Source organism: Eutrigla gurnardus (genome assembly GCF_963514095.1).
Source record: "Eutrigla gurnardus genome assembly, chromosome: 11".
NCBI classification, from domain to species: domain Eukaryota; kingdom Metazoa; phylum Chordata; class Actinopteri; order Perciformes; family Triglidae; genus Eutrigla; species Eutrigla gurnardus.
In genome coordinates, this window is record NC_139925.1 from 26,295,200 (window position 1) to 26,313,410 (window position 18,211).

Consider the following 18,211-nt stretch of genomic DNA (forward strand, 5'->3'; position numbering starts at 1 on the left):
TTAAATTTTACAGGGTTTGAAAGAATATATATGTGTATATGGGGCAGTTTGTTTCGAACACGTCGTCCAAAAACGCAGGCCTACAGTTTGTTGCGTCTTTATTTACTGCCGATTATAATTGTGGCTTTGCCGAGGGTCACATGGCCTCCGGGACACCACAACACATTCCATGACTAACCTTGCATTTGTCACAAAACAAATGGAACCAACAGAGGCATTTTCTTTCTTCATATTCAGTCTTTATTTATGAGAGGGCAAATACAGAGACAGCGCGCCACGTCACTCGTGGGGGCTCGTGCTGTCACTTTAATGTGCCGTTTCCATGGGAATCGCAGACGGTGATGACACCGGGGTAATGTCTCACCAAGGATTTATGAACCGTTCGTTTGAGACGGCGCAGGACTTCTGCGACATTAAAAAGGCAGCCGCGGAGTTTTACCGGGTTAACGGCGTCCCCCGTGAGATAGAGAGAGCTCTGAACGAGCTTTTCTTCCACAAGCCCGAAGACGTCCACGGCTACCTGGTAGGAGTTCCCAACAGCTACACATACACCTAAGCTAATGCTAGCGTTAGCTAAACTGACCGACAGCAACAGGTATGGCAATGTAACACGAGTAGCACAGAGAATACTCGTGTCCCGTTTCAGCGGAGCCTTCGGAGGGCGGGGCCGTCGCGGTCTACTTCGGCCGGGTCCGAATCTGTCTCCCGGGGTTTTCCTGTTTGCGTCACCTTTGCCGCTCCCGTCGCCTAGCAACCAGCGGCAGTTGACAAGAAACGCAGGTGGCCATAGACGAGTTAACTAACCTTCTATGACTAAAATGGAGACATTTATCATCCAACCATTATCAACCGCTTATCCTGTTCAGAGACATAGTCATCACCTGTGGTCATTTGACTAGAACAAAACAAAATGGCGATTGTTGTTATGATGACAACACATGTCAGAGAGACCTTTAGCAGCACCCAGTGTAGCATTAATGAATGGCAGACTTAACAGGAACCACCAAACAAAATAAAACAAATCGGCAAAGTGGCTTTTTACTTCTTCTCTTCTTTTTACTTTACTTCTCTATTTACCATCACAGTTACAGCATCTATTTTCTACCTCAACTTGTACTACTACACCAGTTGAGTTAACTAGATAGGTTTGCATAATTAGCTAGGTAAACCTATGGAATTCCACTGAATGGGGGGGGGAGTTAATGACAATGATGACTCAGATCAATAACATGTCTAACAAAAACCTAAATGAAATACAGCCTCTTTTAATGTTATTACTTACTTTGCTGTTGTCCTGCTGTAATAAGCTATGTCAGGGGCCGTCCACACGGAAACCTTCTTGAACTCTGTGAGCTTAAAAGTTGCAGATTGATTTATGGATCAATGTCCTGATATTATTGGTTGAAATTGGTTGGTACTAGCTGATGTAAGCACGTGTCATATTTTGTTTTACGGAAGAAAAAATATTGAATTTTGATATAAAAATGTCAGCATATATTGTTAAATAGGTGAACAATTTGACCGGGCATGTGAGCTAAAAGGGTTAAAAACACGTTTTTTATTTCAGCTCGACATCAACAGAGCAAATGAAGGCATATGTGTAAAACGCTTCAGATTAAATCCCTGGTGAAAAACAAAATCAATGTCCTCATATGTTTATATCAAAATACCATTTTTTTTAAAATAATGAATCAACAAAGCAACAATGATGACATCCATGCATTTGGGTCATGAGCTAATCTTTTCAATGATCAAATCAAATTCCTGAATGGTTGTTTGTCTCTACATGTTAGCCCTGTGATAGACTGGCGTCCTGTCCAGGGTGAACCCTGCCTTCGCCCAATGATAGCTGGGATCGGCTCCAGCCCCCCGCGACCCTGAATACAGGATAAGCGGTAGACAATGGATGGATGGAAATCAAATTCCTCCCAACATTGTCTATCCTGTTTAATACGTCACTGTAAAGAAGATAGATACTCTGCAACACTCAATTAGTAACAAAACTTCAAACAAGTTCAGGAGAAATAAACCTAATTTCTTTAACCATCAACTGTCACTTTAGGCAAATTACTTTACAAACCTAAGTGCACCACCAAGGATCAGCAGACTGAAAGGAAGTGAGGTTTATGATGCAAAGGGACTACTCTCTATTGAGGCCGAGGTCTTTTGCATCGTCTGCAACAAGGAAAAGGTAAGTTAGTTACATTTTGCCTTTTGGATCCAGACCTATCGTAAAAATCGACACTTGTCCAATATAATTTCAACAGATCAACTTATCCCTTTCTGTGTTTGCTCATGTGGCAGCTTCTAGATATTCAGTTTGGTGTATGCATTAAGCGTAAAGATTGAACCAATAAAGATTTAACAAAGGAGATGTAATTCATTAGTGATGTGCTGATGGTTTGAGATGACAGTGAGGGCCTCTTCAAACATGCAGACGGCTGATGTGAATAGGCAGCTGGAGGGAAGAAGCGAGCAAAGATGGTAGTAATCAGAAAGCAGCCCATGACCCTTGAACCTTGCCATTTCAGTTTTTACAGTATCACAAAAGCCAGAAAGATGAGATGTGACACCATGAACCAAGGTCACGCTAAGGTCACTGAGAGCAGGGCCGAGCCAATAGACATGCATCAACGCAACAATTACTCAATAATATTACTTAATGCTTTTATAACAGAACAAGAATCATGAGAATACAAGCATATAATTAAAAAAGTGAGGTTTATTTAAAATAAGACATACCTAGATAAGGTGTATTGATAGAAACATAGAGCTGCATAAATCACATTTAGATGTCATAATAGCATAGCTCAAAGCAGGGGTTCTGAATCTATTTTGGGGCCAGGGACCCCTTACAGGGGAGAGAATTTTCCATGGCCCCCCTCATAATCATAACACAGATTAAGCGTATGATTACTACCATTTGTACTCTTAGATGCCATTGGAACTATTTCTATTCTAAAATGTTTCAAACTAAATACTTCAGACCGGTTTCATAGTGATAAACAGAAACACCTTTCAATATGAATCATGTTAATACCACTTATATACTTTTAAACAGGGTCATTTTATACAGATTCATTTCATGATTTTTTTTTATCCATTTTATAATATATATGAAATATTTTGTGGACCCCCTGGCTATGAGGGTCCGGGGAACCCACTTTGGGAACCTCTGGATTAAAGCTTTCAAAAACATTTTTTGGAGTGCCCAAAGATGAAGGAAGCATGACTGCTCCTTCCAAAAAAGACCCGTCATGCTCAGGCAGTAACCTCCGGTTATGAAAAGAGAAGCCAAGGCTGAAGTGCCTTAAACTTGCATGCTCTCGACTCAGCTGTGGTAAAAAGAAGTCTGATTGTATGTCTTTGAGAAAATGACCCTGCTTCTCTCTTTATTTATTACCTGAGATATATCTATATCTACCACTAATTTTACTGCTGATAAGCATTACTTCATTTAGTTGTAAAGTTGAACTTGAATTGGCTAACTGTTAACAGCGGCACACCAGAATCCAGATGGATCCAGATCCAGTAAGGGTGCTGCTCTGTCGCATGTTTTCATCAGATCCACCCATCGCTCCGCCACAGTCCAAATATGGTCACTTCCTTCACAGATTAAATCAATTCCAAGATAGTGATGGCCAAAATGCTAAACTTGAAGCTTGAAGGTCCACAAACCAATGAGTGACGTCATGATGTCAACATCCACTTCTTATAGACAGTCTATGGTCAAGTTCCACTGTTAACTGTCAAAGAAACTGACATAAAAATGATCAGACAGTATATCAGTCCCATCCTCCCTGATGTGTTGCCCTTTTGAGCAAAATGAGAGAGAAAGGAGTATTTATTCAAAGGTGATTTTTGGTTGGAACCAAGTTTTGTTGTTTATCATCAAGTAAACTGGACACAGCTGATCTGCAGGATCATGGAGGGGCCTGCTCAGTCTGCAGCATTAACAATGATTGCAGGATAAAAACAATGCTGTGGGAAGGATGTTGCTCATGTGCTCCCCCCTCCACCCACACTCCTGGCTGCAAGTAAGGTGGTGGTGACAGTGTGTTAGTAGTGCAGCAGCAGCAGTGATTCAGCTTATCAAAGTTGGAGCCAGGTTTGCTTTGGCAGAGTATGTCCACAAACATGAGTTAAAAAAAAAAGAATTATCAGGATTTGTTTCTGGAGCCTGTGTATGTGCCCTATTTTTGACGGAGGATGTTGAGAATTCATATAAACTGTGATGATTTTGTGGCAAATAGCTGGTTGTGTCCTTTGGAAAAAACCTTTTCCCTGTCTTGGTGTTCAGAGCATGTCTTCAGCTACCGTCTCCAGCCACTCTGTGTCTAAGGAGACACCCTTGGACTGGAAAGCCAGGAGTGAGGAGAGGGCTGACCATGTGATGACATCTGCCCAGTGGATCAATGGACCTCTTAACAACATGCTGCAGGGCCAAAACCCCTGTCACCAATCAGATGTCGACCATATACTCAGGTATAATCAGGTATTTTGTCATAGATAAGACCCATCTTTCCGAGTCAACTTTTTAGTGATCATTAAATAATCTTCAGTAAGATGATCATAAGGTCTCCCTGCATCAATGAAGGTTAAATATTTAAAATAGTATTTTTGTATCTATCTTTATTTTTCACTTCTCAACCCTGATAGCGAGTTAGACAGCTTTTTTAGGTCACATAGTTGACGATTTCTACGATGATCCCAATTATGGCAATTCACCATGGTCAAGTGTGGTGGTCAGTTTTCCTTCTAAAGTTACAAGTCTTAAATAATTCAGTTTCAATGGATCATGTCGGTTTATTTTGTAATTTATGCTGCTGGAGAAGCTTTTATATTATGACAAGAATACATTCTGGGAGAAATATAGTACTTCAGTAATTTTAATAAAAGTAGTTAATTTTAGAATCATCATGGATCACTACATGGTACTCCCAGTGTCACATAACTAAGAATCTCTTTTTAAATACTTGACTTAATATACATGCAAATATACACATATATAAATAAAATAAACACATATGCATGAGAAATGTTGGGATGACATTCATGATAGCTGGAATTCAATCTCCTTAATCCTAAACTACAAGGTAAACAAACAAACAAACAACAAGTAAATAAAGAGTGCCATTTTTGTTTAATCAGGATCCAACGGGGTCATATATAGTTTGCTTTCTATGATTATTATGTTTTTTAGTTTGCTGAGTGTTGACCTCCCGGAATGGGGTCATGCCAAGGTTCATGCTTCGCACTTGTTTTCTTATTGTCACAACCTATCATATCATCACGATGCACTGAGCTCCACTCATTGTCTGCTTTTGTATTATGTCTCATGACCCAATAGAAAAGCTTAATGAGTTTCCAGGCGTCCGTATGGCCTGGGGTTGGGAGGACAATGTTACATTAATATTGCACTGCTTGTCCTGTAATGGATTCAAATTTGGAACGATGTGCCGTGTAAATATTTTAAAGGAAAACACCACCAAGCGACCAAGCACTTCCACGTTGTCCCTATTTAAATACGGTTACGTGAGTAGTTACATGACCCAAGTTTGGTTACACAAAATGAAACATGCCAATTTTTCCAAGCGGATAACAAGGATAACTATATAGTATGGCGGAATAACAACTGGAAGCACTTCCACGTCGGCGCAGTAATATCATCACTCCGCTCCCCCTCTTACTTCCGTCAATAGAACCTACGTGACCTGCACGCCGTCGCCTGCACTACCTGTAGTAGTTTGTGCACAGTTGAGGAAGCATCAGGTTGTAGTAAGATAGTTTGTGAACAATCAAACATCATGGTTATAACGTGCATCGTACAGGGTTGTGAAAACAAGCAGAAGGTATATAGTCCCGTCATGTTTTGAGTGATGATATTACTGCGCCGACGTCAAAGTGCTTCCAGTTGTTATTCCGCCATACTATATAGTTATCCTTGTTATCCGCTTAGAAAAATTGGCATGTTTCATTTTGTGTAACCAAACTTGGGTCGTGTAACTACTCACGTAACCGTATTTAAATAGGGACAACGTGGAAGTGCTTGGTCGCTTCTAACTTCACCCCCCTTTGGATCCTAAGGAATATACTGGGACAAGCTACATGCTAGCAAATTAGCGCTGCGCGGAGTGCGCGCAAGAGCCATTGAGTGCACGCACAGAGGAGAGGGAGGTATGTATCACCTCGTCTAACATCAGAGCAGAACATAGTTCAGTATGGAAATGCGGTGGTGTTTTCCTTTAAGTTTAACAAGCAAATCGTTAGTTTCATTAAAGTAGTTTGGATTACTAATAGTGTACTTTATTATTATCCCAGGGGAAATTGCATTTTTAGACTACATGTAATGTGTAAGCTAAATTATATGCAGGTAAGCAAGAGGGAGTTAATTGATGCCTACATACAGCAATCTAGCCTAGATTCTAAATGTAGGCTCTGGCTAGAAATAGCAACGGGAATCTGCATTTACATCAAATGTCTTTAGGTATGCATTAATAATCTTTATTTAATCAGATAATCGCTTTAAGAGCAAGCTCTTATTTGCAAGAGAGACTCAAGAACAGCAGAAATAAGTTACAGTCACACACAAGCGTGTAGAAATGACAACACAACACACATCTTTATCCAATGGAATGAGTTCATGTTTCATTCATTTATTTAATTCATTTTTAGGTTTATTTAAACAACAACATTCTCATCTCCCCTTTCGGCCTGTCTGCTTGTTGCTAACCCTCCACCTCCCCAGCATCCACCTGCAGGCTCCGGGGGGTTAAGACACATCACTTCCCATCATCTCTATGTAATCAGATATGTGATGTAATGTGAGTGATGAGGCCGGAGCCTAGACGTTCCTCTATGTTCTGTTGCTACATTCAGTACTTACCTCCACACATTCATTTGGTTTCCTATTTAAATTTGCCCCATCAAGAATGTTTCTACAGATCAGCTTTCACTGTTTTTGTGACCCAAAATGTCATTTTGTGTTGTATTGTGCAGCAATTTCTTCATGTCCCGCTTCCTGGAGGAGAAAGACCAGATGATCCAGAACAAGGAGAAAGAGGAGAGTCATTCACCCAGTGAGCCTGAGGTGGCGCTGTCTTCTCCACCATCATCACATACTAAAGACAAGAAGAGTGTTGATAAAGGTAGCTTAGCGTAGAGTCGTGCAACAGCTTAACGTTTGCTATCAAAACCACAATGCCATTTTTCCATTTTAATTACTGCGATAAATCATTTGCAGTTTATACTCCTCTGATTACTCTATAATATCCATCATGTTAAGTATTTTGCTTGTATGGATCACAATGCCCCTTATGCCCCCATATGTAAAAAGTGGACGTCGTCATTGTGGTTTGTGGATAAAAAGCAGTGTTGGTGTATTGGTAGAAAAATGCAAGCATGATAAAACATCATTCTCTTTCACCGTAGCTTCTATTTACAGCAAGGTTAAAATTGGACCAGCTTAGTCGGCCTCCTAATGTTTCCTTTCCAGAATGGCAAATCATAAGAAGGTCCTGCCAAAAATATGTTCAGGCGAGAGACAAATCATTTTTGCTTCCATTGGTCTTGTACCATAAATGACACAATCAATTTAAAAGATAATTTAGCATGCCTAGAAAGTCTCATTTTAAAGTATAAGTGTTGACGTATAAGACTGTGAAAATACATAATAAGAAAGACTTTCACCTAAGTTTGGTAATTAACATCTCTCTCTGATATACTTACATCACAGGCAAAAAGAGCAACACTGCAGAGAAGCCATTTCCTCCAGCAGTGCCACCAGAACCAGTTTTGCCGGGGAGTTCGGCCATTGGCTCAGTGTCGCTGGCTGTGGCCAAAACTGGAGCGAAAATACAGGAAATCCCTCTCTACAAGTACATAGCATCTCTGAAGGACAGAAAGGTTCGACCACACCAGCACAAACACGAATGTTCACACAAGCGCAACATGTAATGATGTCTTCAACTCTTTTATTTAGGCTCCGACCCATTTCCACATCCCCGTCCCTTTGGTTACGTTGCTGAGCTGTGGGAAGACTTCTCCTGGAAAACTGAGTTTGCTGGAGGAAGTCATCCTGGTCCCCAAAGCTGGACTCCGAGTCAAACAAGTACTCAGCACTCTTCAAACATCTCTCTGTCGTTTTTTCCATGTTGGTCTAGACCTGTTCACTGTATAATGTTAGTGTTCTTTGTACAAGTTCCTTTACTTGCTCTGTTGTTGGTGTGATGTGTTGGAAAGGCTCCTCCGTTCTTCAATATTTCATTTTCACTATCGTGTTTATCAAACTCACTGAACTGTGAACTTCTTCGACAGATCATCACAATGACCCTTGAGTTACAGAGGGAGATGATGAGAATAATGAACGCTTCAACAAAAGCCGGGGTGAGGGACATTCCAATTTAGTAACTGTGAGAATAGGACCCGAGTTCATACAGGGTTTATGATAGTGCATAATGTAAAAGCCGGGGGCGGGATTGAAGGCCTTTTCTGTTTCCAAGCTTTCCTAAAAGTTGTACACAAAAAGGAGATTTGTTTGCCATTTTCATGGCTAAGCTTCTAATCAACCCAAGTATGCAGGAGGTATGTCGCAATGCTTTTTAAAGCTTTCAATCCTTCTGCTGTTTACCTTTACCTTCATGCAGCATTCATACTGTATACACTTAGTTCTTCCTTGTATTGTTCAGTGACCTGTAGCCCTGACATTTATAACGTGAATAACCTTACACACTCGTCTTGCAATGACAACCGTCTCATTCAGATCTATGAAAAAATACTTATCTTTTGTCATTCACATGCAGCTACAGCGAAGCACAATGCATGTTGTTGACCAGGTGAACTGTGTCTTTGCTCCGAGGCCACCCAGGCGATGCTGTGTGGCAGCGGAGCGCTGGCTGTGACGTACGAGCGACCCGAGCAGCCTCTAGATCTGATCACTGAGGCCTGCACTAACTTTGGGCTGGCACTGGGAACGGAGATCCACTTAGCACTAAACTGTGCTGCCCCTGAGTTAATGGACTATGTGAGTTGACCAAAAGGTGGTGGCTGTCTATTTGTGAGCCACAGTGTTTGGATTCCTTGTCTAGGAGAGGGGTTCCCAAACGTTTCAGCCCCCAAAATAACCCCCAAAATAACAGTGCCAGAGACTGGAGACCCCCAATATCCCTGGAGGTGACTGAAACACGCCACTAATAGGCGTATCCAAACACGGGCATAACAACAATACAAAGGAACAGAACCCTGACAACCATGATATCATTTTACATAAACAGTTTACTATCAGATGAAAGCAGAGTATCTCAGTCAGTCATCTCCATGGAACTTAGGAGTGAACATTGTTGCTGTCATGTGCAAACTTCATTTTGACACAATACTTTCATTTCCATGTTAGCAGCAGAACATCTCAGTCAAAGTCATGAAAATCATCTCGCGACCCCCCATCAGCATCTCGCAACCCCCTGGGGGGTCCCGACCCCTACTTTGGGAACCCTTGGTCTAGGAGCTAGGGCTGTGAAAAAAACTGATACATTTATAAATGACATCCATCAATTAGATTCACAAGCCACTTTCAACCCAGACCTTTCCAAGACCGCCTCGTGTAGCCGGTCTATGGAAATTCATCAACTTTGTTGTCTTCCTCTCTTCCTCTCAGTCTAAACGGAAGTATGAAGTTGCGACGGGAGTTTTGAAGTCTCCAGATGAATTAGTCGATATGTACCAAACCCTCATCGGCAAATACCCAGCAGTGGTGGCCTTAATCGACCCGTTTAGGAGGGAGGTGAGTCCGAAACCTTCTCATTCATGTGTCCAAGTTTATGAATGTAGACATTATGTTTTTAATTATTGTTAAATGTACATGTCTCTGCTCCTGACACACAGTGTGCCATAAGTGCCTTTTTTTCCTTTCGTAACTATTTTTGTATTGAAGGACAGATACAAGTCTAACGATGTTACTATTTTCCCTCCATGTTTCACAGCCCTACCTTGAACATCCAGCACACAATGACATCGATTCACTATGAGAAAATATAGCACAGAATAAAATAAAAATAGAACTGTATAATAACTTAATATTCCTGGTCTATTTGACGGCTGGTAACATGGTCTGTCCAGCGTCTCTTATGGAACCGGTGTGCTGATTGATCTTCTCAAGTTCAAGAAAAAACACCGGTTCCTTTAACCAGATAGAAGGTGATGAGAAGTAAGGGGATTATTTTAGCAAAATTCTGTGACAAGCTAGTAGAGAAGTATTGCAAAGGTGAAGCAAACAGGAAAAACTATTCTGTCCCTGTACATGAAACCAATATCAATTGCATTTCACAATAATTCCATGACCTGCAGTGAGACCCAGCTGTATATACTGTTTACTCATCTGACTTAGTCTGCTGTCACTTAGCATGGGACGCTATGAGCATTTCATGTAGGAATGATCCTGTCCCAGTATGAATATTAGGAAGACGTACTGGGAGAAGCTGAAAATCATTCATTGATGGCGACTGTTGACTCGTACGAGCCTGAAATTAACACAAGCCCGAACTTTCAGCCAATCGTAGAGGCTCCTTAATATTTTGGTCCCACCCTCTGAGCTGTCAATCACAACTGCCAAGAGAGCGGCTGGGCTGAATGTTATCACGCAGTAAAACCTTTCTTACTGGAATTTGAGCTAAAAGGAGGATTTTAACAACGAGGTGAGTTTTAACAAACCTTTACAAACATTATCAGCACAACAAACGTTGGAACGTTGAATATGGACAAAATACAATCAAACTATCGAAGAAATCAAGCACTTTTGGTAAACATGGCAGAGGTTTATGTAAGCTAGGTGGCAGATGTGGATGTAGTAACACTGGGATGATCCTTTAACACTCAAAATAAACTTAAAATAGCAGCAAACACATTTACTTTACCTCACATTTAGTCAAGAAACATTCATATTGCATTGCAGATAGAACTCATTATTTTTGTGAAGGCTGTAAACGATGAATACAAATAAAATCTTGAAAACTGCAACATTGTATGAGGCTTTCTGATCATTCCTGGAGGCTTACCTTTTAAATCAGGCTCTATTTCCCCCTCTACTATGACATTGAGCTCAACAGCTTTTTCCAGTCCCTTGTGACATTTTCACGATTAACCCGATAATGGAAATTCACCACGATCAACATATAGTTGTTTTTAGAGCGATCTGTGATCCATATTGTATCATCCCCAGTGTGTACTCATGTATTCCTGTGTGTTTGTTATCTGTCAGGACATAGACCAGTGGGAGAAGCTCAGCAATGAGATTGGAGACTCATGTTCGCTGCTTTCTGACATCACCTACCAGTCAAAGGTCCAGCCCCTTCCAGGAGTCAGAGGTCACATCCTCAAACACATTCATGAGACAACAGTCAGTGATTTGATCCGCATCACATCCGAGCACCAAGGTAACGGTACTGCTGCTCATTTCAGCTGTTCAGCTCAACCTCCACGGGAACAATATCACATAGAAACAGTCCTTTGACTTTCTGACTCCAATCAGAACCTTTAAAAAGACGTGTCAAGCTTTCAGTTGAACTCAAATCCTCATCAGGATTTGCAACATTGGAGAGGTTCGGTTTTGGACCAGTCTTTTGTTCCTGGATAAGGGTCCTATACACTGCGCCGCTGGCCTCGGTCCGCACTAATAAGATAATTTCCAAGTATTTTTCTGTATGTAGGGGGACCAGACAGGGCTGCCCCCTGAGCCCGCTATTATTCGACCTGGCCATTGAACCGCTAGCAGTTGCACTAAGAAATACTGGGGAGATCAGAGGTATTGATAGGGGGGGGCAAACTCACAAGCTGTCTCTATATGCGGACGACCTGATACTCTATCTGTCCAACCCTTCTATTTCTATTCCGAAGGCATTAAAAATTATCTCTAGCTTTGGGGAAATATCAGGCTACAAAATTAACCTTACTAAGAGTCTCCTCTTCCCTATAAATGACCACGCTCAACAGATGTCCTTCAACATATATCCTCTAAAGGAAACTCGTGACACTTTTACATATTTAGGCGTATCAGTAACCCGTAAATATAGTGATCTATTCAATCAAAATTTTAAACCAGCCCTAGAGAAGGCCAAACAGGACCTTGTCCGTTGGTCATCACTGCCCATATCACTTGCCGGCAGAGTCAATTCTGTCAAAATGACAATTATGCCCAGGTTCCTATTCTTGTTTCATACAGTGCCAGTTTTTATCCCAAAGTCCTTTTTTAAGGAGATAGATAAATCCATATCCGTCTTTGTATGGAATAAAACCATCCCACGGATAAGGAGGGCGCATCTTGAGAAACAGAAGGAGGCTGGAGGTTTAGCACTACCGAATTTTCTACAATACTATTGGGCGGCTAATATTTATAAACTGTCATACTGGGTCTCTGCATTTTATGAAGGGGACGGACCTGTATGGATTGAAATGGAACAACATTACACCCACCCTGTGTCCCTACCTTCTTTAGTATGTGCGCCACTACCACTCAGTAAACAGCATCTTACAAACAACCCGATTGTGAGTGGCTCACTACGAATATGGTCTCAATTCAGGACCCACTTCAAACATAGACAGGCTATGTCCTCTCTCCCAATCTCGGCTAATGCACTCTTCCCGCCCTCACTCATGGACACAGCGTTTAAGTTATGGTTCAGGAATGGTCTGAAACGGGTGAAGGATCTTTTTAAGGACGGTGTGTTCATGTCTTTTGAGCAGCTTGTGAGTGAATATAATATTCCCAGATCACATTCATTAAGATATTTTCAGGTGCGCGCTTTTGTTCGGAAGCATTTTCCTTCCTTTCCGTCACTCGCACCGAATGACTGGATAGATGAATGTTTGAGTGGAGATCCGGACCAAAGAGGGGGAGTGAGCAGACTGTATGAGAGTATTCAATTGATCACCTCTCCTTCACTTAATAATATTAGGTCAGCATGGGAGGAGGAACTGGGATTTGAAGTTTCGGATGATTCCTGGCAAAGTGCAATTAGGAGAGTACACTCAAGCTCAATCTGTATCAGACACGGTTTGCTCCAGTTCAAAGTGCTCCACAGGCTACATTTGTCTAAAACTAAATTGGCCAGGATATACCCAGATGTGGATCCAACCTGCTCCCGATGCTGCCAGGCTCCGGCCACCCTCTACCACATGTTTTGGACATGTCCAAAATTAGTAAAGTTTTGGTCCTCAATTTTTGACACATTCTCTTATATTTGCAACAAAGACATAGGCCCTGCTCCCGAAATCGCATTGTTTGGTGTGGCCCCTGCGGAGGTGGCGTTATCTAGGGTACAGTCGGATGCCATCGCCTTCTCATCCCTACTAGCTAGGCGCCTTATTTTGTGTAACTGGAAATCAGTTAGGCCTCCCACGCACAGACGCTGGGTGGGGGATGTAATGGCGCATTTGAAACTTGAAAAATTGAAACACTCAATCAGGGGATCAACCCAGAGATTTTACAATGTCTGGCAGCCATTTTTGAACTACTTTAATCTGGAGTTCCCAGCTAGGGACACTGAGACTACTACTTAATTGACTCACAATCTCTGTAACAGGTTTAAATCTGTACGCTTTATGTTTACTTTCTTTTATCGATGTCATTATATTTATTTTATTTTATATATACATATATATATATATATTTTTTTTTTTTAAACATTTTTCATTGTATACGTGTACGTTTATGTAGTTACTGTTGCTCTATTTTTCATGTATATTGTGACTGCGGTTTGCAGCCTTGTTGACTGTGTTGTATGTATTTGCAGTATAAAAAGCCAATAAAAATATTTGAATAATAATAAATCCTCATCAGGAACAGCTTATGTCAAGAAACAGCAGTAAACACTAGCTGAGCTAGTGACAGATGGAGCCTTGCAGTAGCTTTATAAGGCACGGAAGTCCCTTTAAAGTCTTTTCCATACTGTGGATTCCATTATGATGATGTTAATTGTTATTGTTGGTTAATTTTATATGAGGCCAAATTTTCATCTTATGGCCGTTAATTGATCGGGTGGTTGGGGTAAATGCTAGCACTAGCTTTCACTTGTTGTCATAGCAACGGCAAACATCCGGTGTTAGTGGATCCAAGTAACTTGGGAGAGAGAGGGGGGCAATATTATTTATTGTATAAAAAAAGTCATTTTTTTTTTTTCACAGAGTATTGAGTATTTTTTTTTTCAACAGTGGCCCTAATACACCATCGTACTGTTGGGAACAAGTAAACACAGAAATCATGTCGTCCACTGTTCAGCAGTCAGCTCTAATCCAGTCACTCACATTTACACCTAAAAATGGTTTATACTGGTTTCTGTCCCAGTAGTCCACAACGACCAAGCCAAACTCACAAGAGGGAGCGTGGGCTGTTTTGTTCTTCTTCCACTCCACACCGGTCACATCCACTTTGTAACGTCTACTGATGCCACCCGGGCTCAATTATTGGGGTGACACACGCTGACCATTCTTTCATTTCTCTTGGTGCACACACAAATAACTTTCCTTAACGTTGCGGCCGGCTAAAGCTCACGGACCAAGATCACAGCTGCTGCGCTCCACGTGGGTGGGTGTGTGCTCCGGGTTCCCTCTCGGCCGCCGACTGTGCAATAAATGCTCATTAATCACCCAGATCACCTGCAGCTGCGTCAATCAGCTGACGCTGCTCCCATGAGGCACATCCATGCCTCCATCTCCCGCAGTCAGATGCTGCTCCTCGCCCACCTCCACTCACTTGTTACAAAGAATTAACCATAAACATTTATAGCAAATGATTGAACAGTTAGATTTTGCAAAAACAAAAAAAGGCTCTACTTTTTGAGGAAGCTCTCAAGGAGTCTGAGCCACAAAACAGAACTTCAGACAGTGTTGGCACAAAGGTAGCTGCAGAGTAGTGGTGAGAAGTCAACTTATTATAGCTGCAGAGCTGTATACCTGCATGAATATGATTGGACACCTGGTAAAAGCCGACGGTGACACGTGAATGAAGCAGTGCATGCTGAAGCCCTCTCCTTTGTCATCTGTGAACTATTGCTTCTAAGATGGATTGCTTAACCCTTGCTCCTGGTGATGTTGGGACTCTGAAAATCCTGAGTGTGTTCTAGTCCTGCTCCATGTGTAAAGTGTCCTAAGATAACATGTGTTGTGATATGACACTGTAAATACAATGTAATTGAATGCTAATCATGTGTGTCCTGTTGTCGTGCCAGGTTCTGTGTTAATGGGAGCACCGTGCAGTGAGTCCTGCAGTGATGACGCTTTGTCTGATATAGTAAGTCTTAATACCTCTCTTTCATATCATTTGTCTGATCAGAGAACAGTTCTGCATCTGCATTTGTTTAACAGCCTCTCACAATAGGAAACCCCATTTCCAAAGCAGAATATATAATATATCTGCATTCATCAGGTGGACCGGACACAAGAACGATTATGTTGCTCTGTGACTGCTGGAGGTCTAAATAAGCAACTGTTTCAAGGATTCAAGAATCATTTATCATCATTGTGCAACACAGGGATGCACAAAGAAATGCAGTTGGAGCCCGATTACCTACCCAAGGAAAATAAAACAGGAACAAAAACAGTCTCAACTTCCAGTAGCAGCTCAGCTTGGTCTTGCTGGGTGATCATCTGTGCATGATGCTCTTACTGGCTGTCAAAATGAACGCGTTAATGCAGGATGATTTATTCGTGATATTTAACACGTTAATTTGTTAACGCATTAACACTGTTGGCTCTCTGGATGGGTCTTTAGAGTATTAAAAATATGCTATACGCCATTGTAAGCCTTCAGATAAAGTCAATAGTAAATGGACATGCATTCATATCGCACCTTTCTATTCTTACGACCACTCAAAGTGCTTTACATTACATGCCAGCATTCACCCATTCACACATTCATACATTCATACACTGATGGCAGAGGCCACCTGCTCATCAGGACTTAATCCAAACACATTCACACACACATGGCGCAGTCTTCAGGAGCAATTTGATGTCCACTTAGGCGGCAACCTCCTTTTTCTGAGAAGTGAAGCCAACGCTGATGTGCCTTAAACTTGCATTCTCTCTACTGGCCATCAGGGGGCGACTCCTGTCTGATTGTATAGAAGTCTATGAGAAAATGGTCCTACTTCTCTCTTGATGTATTATCTCAGTAAACATTGTAAACATGAGTTTATGGTCTCAATCTCTAGTTTCAAGTCTTCTTCAATCCAGCATGATGTTCATTTAGTACATTATGGTCCATTTAGAGTCCACCAGACCAGAAAGCAGGGGACGCTTTAGGGGGCGGGGCTTACCTGCTGATTGAAAAGGCGCTACCACGCTACCAATGCAGTTAGCTACTAAGATGACTTTAACACTTAGCTGTAAAGTTGACCTTGAATTATGAAGCTAACTTTGTTAGCAGCTTCACACCAGAATCCCGATGGATCCAGATCCAGTAAGAGTGCTGCTCTGCTGATTGTGTTCCTTCACTGGTTGCAAAAATGCCAAGATGGTGACGGCCAAACTCAAGGCTTCAAAACTGTAGTCCACAAACCAATTGGTGAGGTCACCATGACTACAGCCTCTTCCTATACAGTACACAGTCTATGTAGACACAGGCATCGTAGCTTCAGTGAGAGACAATACTTAGCACACTTTTGGATGTGTAGTCTTTCTAACTATGTCTTCTACCTCAACGGTTATATGACAAAATGAGACTTGTTGACTTTGGTTTTCCAGTAATGACTATCAGTGAAGTAGTAACATTACAAAGCACTGAGAGACAGACTATCCATCCCCATCCATCCATCCATCCATCCATCCATCCTGTATTCAGGGTCTGGGGGGGCTGGAGCTGATCCCAGCTGACATTGGGCGACCACTGGAAACCGGTCCTGGTTTGGGTCCCCCTCCCCCTGCTGGCATCACACATCTGCCCTCACCACCAGTCTCTGTCTCACAGTGTCTTCTCCTCTCTCAGGCTGTGGGTCTGGGCCTGGACTATGTCAAACTGGGAGGTCTGAGCGGTGCTGAGAGGATGACTAAATACAACCGGCTGATTTCTATAGAGGAAGAACTGGCCCAACAGGGAATCCTGGGTAGGTTTTTTATAGTCTTTTTTTAAATAGGGGAAAAGGAGTCCAGACAAAGCCAGAGAAAGAGAGAGGTAGTAATCCCCAGGCTTGTGAACACATATCTCTCTCTCTCTCTCTCTCTCTCTCTCTCTCTCTCTCTCTCTCTCTCTCTCTCTCTCTCTCTCTCTCTCTGTGTCAGATGTGAAAGGAAGCGGTGTGTGAGGAATCATACAAATGTGTATTTGTGTGTGAGAGAGGAAGAATGAGCCCCCTCCCCCTTGAGATCAGTTAATTGGCCTCCTAATTACACCCAGGGACAAATACTTTCCCATCTCTTATTTCCCCAAAAAAAGCAAGGAGGGACACTGGAGGGTTAATGAGAGATATCTGTTTGTAATCAATTCCCATCAGAAAAGTTGTGTTAACATGTTTATCAGTGTTGACGCGACACACGAAGCCCCGAGTGGTGCGAGGTGGAGTGAAAGGCTCAGTGTGCTTCGGCCCCACGTTTCAGTCCAGTTATCCGAGGCATCTTTTGTCCGTTCATTACTTTGTGTCGTCCACAGTCGCCGAGGAGAAGCACCCCCCTCCGCTGTTCGCTGGTGAGCCACAGCAGGGCTGACTGACACGGCTTCGCTTTTGATCAAGACTTCAAATATGTGTCAGTGCCACCACATTACGACTCACTTTCCTCATCTTTTAATTCTGTTACCTGCATGTCAAGAATTCACTCGTCAAACCTGAGTTGATTATAAACAAAGTGAATTCATCTCGTGCTACTGTTTTTGTTTATTTAAAAAAAAAACGGTGCGATGTGCAGCTATTCAGAGAGGCTGAGTGAATAAACATAACCTTGAATAAAAATCTGTTTTTTCAACCCCCCAGACATGTAGTTGCTACTTCAGGCATATAAATCCCGTATCAGCAGGTGCGGCACACTGTTCCTCCTCACACAAACACCACTGCTTTCAGGTCACAATCAATCATCTCCACAATATAACAAAATATCCAAACACTGCAGCACTCGTGAGCCATAACACAGCAGCACGAACCCTCAGTGCTCTCTGCAATGGAAACACAAGAGATCCACTGGTGAAGGTCATTATTTATTTCAGGTGATCACAAAGCAGGTTTTTTTTTTATTA

General features: G+C 42.0%; 1 protein-coding gene across 3 annotated transcripts; it reads left to right on the forward strand.

Moving 5' to 3' along the window:
• The first annotated feature begins 353 nt into the window (after window positions 1-353).
• On the forward strand, window positions 354-17,942 carry eno4 (enolase 4). 3 transcript variants are annotated; one of them, XM_084021921.1, is made up of 13 exons: window positions 354-523; window positions 2,063-2,191; window positions 4,301-4,485; window positions 7,000-7,148; window positions 7,736-7,905; window positions 7,982-8,110; window positions 8,317-8,385; window positions 8,858-9,022; window positions 9,653-9,778; window positions 11,252-11,426; window positions 15,216-15,277; window positions 16,973-17,090; window positions 17,633-17,942. In XM_084021921.1, the coding sequence occupies exons 1-13, from the start codon at window positions 356-358 to the stop codon at window positions 17,686-17,688; spliced, it is 1,701 nt and encodes a 566-aa protein (XP_083878047.1). In that variant the 5' UTR covers window positions 354-355; the 3' UTR covers window positions 17,689-17,942. The 3 variants fall into 3 exon arrangements, with proteins under 3 accessions (XP_083878047.1, XP_083878048.1, XP_083878049.1); XM_084021922.1 differs by having other exon boundaries at window positions 8,867-9,022; XM_084021923.1 differs by lacking the exon at window positions 2,063-2,191.
• Window positions 17,943-18,211: the final 269 nt, after the last annotated feature.

Excerpts from the sequence above, each read along its gene's own strand:
- eno4 (XM_084021921.1), top strand. The coding sequence starts at position 356 with ATGTCTCACCAAGGATTTATGAACCGTTCGTTTGAGACGGCGCAGGAC. Across the intron at positions 9,023-9,652 it reads CCCCTGAGTTAATGGACTAT|TCTAAACGGAAGTATGAAGT; the intron begins GTGAGTTGACCA and ends TCTTCCTCTCAG. Across the intron at positions 15,278-16,972 it reads ATGACGCTTTGTCTGATATA|GCTGTGGGTCTGGGCCTGGA; the intron begins GTAAGTCTTAAT and ends CTCCTCTCTCAG.